Genomic DNA, 6234 nt, shown 5'->3' with positions numbered 1-6234 from the left:
ACGTGATCATGTCCGTCATCTTTCGAAGGCGATTTTGATTAACTTTATCTTTCGAGACGAAAATAGTGATCAAAGTATCTTTTAGAGACGATTTCGACTATTAACTCAACCAGTTAAATATCAAATTAGCTTATGGACACGTACGGCAAACATAGCTGAAAATCGAGTAGAGGGAAAAGCCCAACGAAATTGAGGTCAGGCCCAATTGGGAAAGTGGAGTCCCAAACCCACAGTACCTTCACGACCAAAAACAAGAAAACCCACAGTACCTTGCAAAATACGCGATTTTGTTTTTGTGATTCGTTTTCTCCCTTACAGTATACAGAGACCGTCTCACCTTCTCTGCTGAGTGCTGAGTCACGAAATTATGGATGCAGATTCACACTGACGTTCACTTCTCTTGCTCTCCTCGTTTTCCACAATTTTTCGCGCGCACCTCCGTACTAGAGATCTGATCCCCGATACGCGTCGCCGTTTTGTGCGCAGAGCCATTCGTGAATCGTTTCATGCTCTGATTTCCTGTGACTCCACGGTTCCCATCGCTTCTGCCGAATCGGAAGATGGGATTAGTGTTCACGAAATTGTTTTCGTCCCTCTTCGGTAACAAGGAAGCTCGAATCCTCGTTCTCGGCCTCGACAATGCCGGAAAAACTACCATCCTCTGTATGCACTTCTTCCTTTCAGCCTCTCTCTCTCTCTCTCTCTCTCTCTCTCTCTCTCTCTCTCTCTTCGAATTTTACTACTCCTTCTGTTTCGTTGTTAATTTGTTGGTTATTCTCGTACATTTCCTCTCAGATCGGCTTCAGATGGGTGAAGTTGTCTCAACGATTCCAAGTTAGTACTCGATCTCGTTTTAGATTCATTTGCCTCAGCTCATTTAGATTTATTTCCTTTCATTTTACGGATATTGTTTATCTTCGTGTGTGCATGCTGCTTGTGCTTTGCTTATACGAGCTTCTGTGTCATGACTGACGGATTTATTTTTTGATTTGACAATTTGATGCAGCAATCGGGTTTAATGTTGAAACCGTGCAATATAACAACATTAAATTTCAAGTTTGGGATTTAGGTAACAATTTTACTCATCTTGATTCAATGCAAATGTTTTTTGCGCATTTGTTGTACTGGTTTGGAACCGATTAAGAGATTATTATAAATGTATGCCAGTTTAGAAACTTGGCATCCCGTGATCAGAAATTACTTAGTATTGGTGACATAGTCAACTTAAGACTGGTGAATAAAACCATGGTTTTGATGACATACACTGTTAAATTTTGTGTCTGTGTTTCTGAATGTGTGCGGGGGGATTCATCCCTGGTTGGCTGTATACAAACAATGTGAAATTCCTCTATCTCATGCTAAATACATTCCTACTGCTAGTTATAATGCACTGCCTTAACAAAATGAGATGCCATAGCTTAGTCTTCTTTTGAATATAAATATCTTTATTCTGTATAAATTGGTAATTTGGTATTTTTGAAATTTGATGGAGTTTGGGTAAAGATTAAAGAGCAATGAAAACCTTGAGAATAACATGATCATGATCTCTTCATATTCAATCCTCAAATGCTGTTTTTGATTATGCATTCTCACTTTCTATGTTTTGAAGAAAATAACTACCTTTACTTGGAGATATATTGATACTTCAATATAGTCATTGCTTTCAATCATTCAAATTTTTTCATTGTTTACATGAGACTTCATATGTAGCAAACAACGATGACTTTTTTCTTATTTCTAATACTGATACCAAAACTCTTCTTATACAGGTGGGCAAACCAGTATCAGGTAAGCCATTTTATTTCATTTTTGCTTCTTTCTAACTGATAAAGAAGATGTATGATATTAATCCTTACTAAATTAATATTAGGGTGGCTTTTTGTATGTTTTGGAATGCTGCACCAATTTGCATTTGTTTTATTCATTCTTATTTAATGTGAATATGTACTACAATAGTTATTTAGGATGCTAAAGGATTTGGACTTAACAATTTGTTTTGTACTACATATTTTGGCCTCTAGACTTGACGTGGCTACTAAACTCTTTGACTTGTGTGTATGACTATAACGAAAATTCCCTCTACATTTAGTATATAAAGGTACCAATCCTTATTTGGATAATCAATTTTTCTGTTTAGAATGATATATATATCTGGAATTTAATTGAATTAATATTTAGCAAAGAAAAACATACATAAAGACAACTGGACAATGTTGTTGGTTACAATGTGTTTGTTGATTATATATATGATCACAAACTATACAGAAGTTTTGATATCACTGACTAATCCTATGAGTTTGAAATTATGGTGGCACTGGTAGCACCTTGTGGGAAGAAACATATTACTAAGACTAAACATCAACTAGCCATGTTTTGTGGATGCAGAGATAAACTTCTGTTATTTTAATTTATTTTTTGGGCTAGATTCAGTTTCAACTTAAAATCCAGTGGTTTGAAAATTTTGAACTGTGTCATTTGCCTTTGCTTGTACTATTTATTTTTTTCCTTGCTGAGCATCCTATAACCATCCTATGCTTATTCCCCTCCATGTTATTCCAAAAAACTGCATGTGATAAGCATGTGCAGCATAAAACTACTTCATTTTAATTTAAGGCATTTCAATGCCCAAAATGTTCGCATTTGTTGTTTGCCTTGCTTCTCATAGACAAAGAAAGGTATAATGGCTACTGAATATAACTCTCTTTTATGTCTAGTCTCCATTGCTTTTACCAATCTTTTTGCTTATGGTGTATTGCCGTGGTTTTCTTTCTAGGCCATATTGGAGGTGTTACTTTCCAAATACTCAAGCAATAATCTATGTTGTTGATTCAAGTGATACCGATAGGCTTGTGATAGCTAAGGAAGAGTTCCATGCTATTCTGGAGGTATGTTGTTCCTCATTTGCATTTTGCATCAATGCTGATCAAAGAACTTGGTATGAATGATTCTTAAAATTCTCTTATACCTATAACAAGCCGCTGAGCGGTGGTGATGAGTTATACTTCTAATAATAATATAGTTTAGTTGTCACATGACCTGAATGAAGGTAAAGCTTTAGTAATAACAGTGGTGCTGCCTATGGTTGTAACTTAATTTTTATAAAAATACTCCATACTAATTATTTTATCTGAACCCTTTTTGTCAGGAAGAAGAGCTAAAGGGTGCAGTTGTTCTCATTTTTGCAAACAAACAGGTGAAAATTTTATCTATATTTGTTGGATTCTCATAACAAGGAGGACTAGGAAATAAAATATTTAAAGTTAGCAAGCTGGTAATATTACTATAAATCTTTGTTGAATGACATAATGCAAAAGCATATATTCAATATTCACTTTAAGTACTTTTATGTGTATGCACATTTTTGACATTGAATATGCTCTATGCATAATATTGGTTCTTTAAAATTTATTTTTCTTGCGTACCTTTTTTATGTTTCACCATCTCTTTCCTCTATACAGGACCTTCCTGGTGCCCTTGATGATGCTGCAGTGACAGAGTCTCTGGAATTGCACAAGATAAAAAATCGCCAATGGTCTATTTTTAAAACTTCTGCCATAAAAGGCGAAGGACTTTTTGAGGGCCTGGACTGGTAAGTTGAATAAATTTGCAGGGTTTTAGGTCTGTACTAATTCATAAGGAAAGAGGCAACTGCAATATGAAATGTTATTGTGCTGTTCTGTACTGTATTAATGGCCTTGACTTCTTATGCAGGCTGAGCAATACACTCAAGTCTGGAGGTGGCTAAAGGTATCAGCCTCAACCAATTTGATAATTAGATCGATTGGTGAATTCAAAAGAAGGGTTAACATGTGTAGTTTGTATGAACTTTCACCGCTGAATTGACGTCATAATATATCATTATTATTCAATTCTCATACACATGTATTTCAATCCCCCTTTTTGTGTTTTGAAAATTAAGGATATGAACGTTGGTCATTGATTGGTTTTGTTTACTGAACTTAGTTGGGTCCTTTTTGTATTTCTCAGTCCGTTTCTCGGAACCCTTCATATGCTAGTAAAGAAAATTGTTATAAGATTCTGTAACTGGGGCTTATAACCTAATAGGTGGGCGCGGCTATCGGCAAACTATAACACTATGGTAGAGATTAGACTGACAATACAGCCAGTAGCCACTATTCCAAACCAAGGTGGCAATTTTGAATTAATTTTTAATGTATCAAAATTCAGTAACAACTTTGTAAGCGATCATGGAAAGTCATCAACAATTGGCTCAACTAAAACCGATACCAACTGAAAAAGAAAGGGGAAAAAGATTTACTTGGCCTCCATAAATGTCGAAAAGAATAAGCTATTTTTAACCTTTCATTTAATTTATTTTAGTAACTATTACTTTCATAAAATTTTCGACTTGTTTTAAAGAATCTAACAATGAAAGTTAGCAGTTCTAAGAAAGTGTGACAAGATTGAAGTGGGAAGCCAAGCCTTGGTAGGTTTCTGTTACTCAGTTTACTCAGCCAAGGCTGGAAGACTATCGTGCTCAGTTTTAGAATTGACTACTGAGACACCCATTTCCACGATCATTCATTTCTAATTGGATTTGGATCCTCTAAAGTTTAAATTTCACTTTAGAGAGTAAAGTATGATCTTCTACATTTGAACAGTTTCTCTTTTATATTTATTATTGGTCCCACCTATGAAATCAATGGTGAGAGATCACACTTTACTCTTTAAAGTGAAATTCAAATTTTAGAGGATTCAAATCCTTTTTAATTTACTCAGGCTTACGCATATTTAGGTTAAATTCTTAAGCAAATAAATAATTTCATAGTATATTTTCCCTTTCCCTGTGCATGCTTAGTTGTATAACTTAGATAGATGTCGGCTCATACACACATGATTCAGATGAAATCAAATCTCTGGTCTCTAGATGAATGAATTCATCATTTTCATTTGTTTAATCATAAGTTTACCAGATACCACTTTACCCGGCCTTATCTAGCTAAATCATTGTGGAGAAACACTAATTGATTGGTGGTGGAGCCGAAGTTCTAATCTCCTTGCATTACACGAGGTTTTGCTCTTCAAATATTTTAAAACATGTTTCATTGCGGTACATATCTACCACTGACTAATTAATCGATTCGCATATCACCCAAAAAGTTTAAATCTTCATCCAATATCTATATACGGATAATTCAAAACCCTTTTATAAATCTTTCTTCAGTTGATATCATTCATTGTGATCAATGTGGGTATTTATTTATAAAAAATTGTAATGTATGATTAATTTGGTCTTTTTTAAAACATGTTTTCATATATATATATTTTTTTCGGTTGCCCACGGTATCCCCCAACCCGACAGGCCAAGGACTAATCTGTCGCGGATGGAACTCCATTTAAGAGTCTGCCGCTGGCCAATGGGTTACTGCATGCACAAGGCGAGATTCGAACCCCCAACACTTGCTTAAGCGGACGAGTGAGCTGACCACTCAACCAACCCAAGTTGGTTGTTTTCATATATATTTTTATTAATACCTGTTTTCGCATAGTAAGCTGGGCTTGAGGTATAACTCGTCCTATTCAGGGATTGGGTTTTCCTTTGTCTGAAGTAAGTGGAAGAGGTATACGCCGGCTTCAACAGATGGAAAGGCGTCACCAACCTTAGCCTGTTTTTAAGTGGGCTGTTGAGACTAAGATTCTCTCTAATTAAAGATAGTTATGTTTGTTATTGTATTTGAATTTTAATTTATAGATATAATTAGACCAGATTTATAGCTGCCAGATTACGGTCTCCAAGTTTGACCTGTGGCATTTTTTAACAGGACAAGTTGAGCTTTCGAGCTATAAATCAAAATTTTAGTAGTAATAGTAGTAGTAAGAGTCCCCAAACTCAATTTGTTGTACTTTAAAAATAGCAGTCATGTTAAAGAGAAGAATTTGAGACTAAGTTAAATAATAACAAAAAAAAAAAAACTGATAGTTATTATGAAGAATTATAATATAAAAAGAGAATTAGTCCTTAATATCAGTTAATAATATATATGCCGGAAGAAGAAAAATAAAATAAAAGTTTAAAAGACTAAAAACTTGAGAGAAAAATATTAATAAAAATAATAAATACAAGTGAAAAAGATTGTAATATAATAATGTTGAGGTGATATATGAAAGGATGTCTATGATAAATGGTGGCTGTTATTTTTACAAATTCTTATGCCATTATAATTGATGGTAAAAGGGGAGTGGGTTTTGTGGGTGTAATAGACGGTGAAAATG

At 34.6% G+C, this 6234-nt stretch overlaps 1 protein-coding gene across 1 annotated transcript; it reads left to right on the top strand.

Moving 5' to 3' along the window:
- The first annotated feature begins 207 nt into the window (after positions 1-207).
- LOC112723521 (ADP-ribosylation factor 1) lies at positions 208-4034 on the top strand. Its single transcript, XM_025774917.2, has 8 exons — positions 208-663; positions 796-834; positions 1007-1069; positions 1770-1788; positions 2774-2885; positions 3146-3193; positions 3459-3589; positions 3712-4034. Exons 1-8 carry the CDS (start codon positions 561-563, stop codon positions 3743-3745), a joined length of 549 nt encoding a protein of 182 aa, XP_025630702.1. The 5' UTR covers positions 208-560; the 3' UTR covers positions 3746-4034.
- The last annotated feature ends 2200 nt before the right edge of the window (positions 4035-6234 follow it).

Source organism: Arachis hypogaea, chromosome 11 (genome assembly GCF_003086295.3).
Source record: "Arachis hypogaea cultivar Tifrunner chromosome 11, arahy.Tifrunner.gnm2.J5K5, whole genome shotgun sequence".
NCBI classification, from domain to species: Eukaryota; Viridiplantae; Streptophyta; class Magnoliopsida; order Fabales; family Fabaceae; genus Arachis; species Arachis hypogaea.
The sequence above is the reverse complement of the archived record's forward strand: the minus strand, read 5'-3'. Positions and strand labels throughout refer to the sequence as shown.

Excerpts from the sequence above, each read along its gene's own strand:
- LOC112723521 (XM_025774917.2), top strand. The coding sequence starts at position 561 with ATGGGATTAGTGTTCACGAAATTGTTTTCGTCCCTCTTCGGTAACAAG. Across the intron at positions 835-1,006 it reads AGTTGTCTCAACGATTCCAA|CAATCGGGTTTAATGTTGAA; the intron begins GTTAGTACTCGA and ends AATTTGATGCAG. Across the intron at positions 3,194-3,458 it reads TCATTTTTGCAAACAAACAG|GACCTTCCTGGTGCCCTTGA; the intron begins GTGAAAATTTTA and ends TCCTCTATACAG.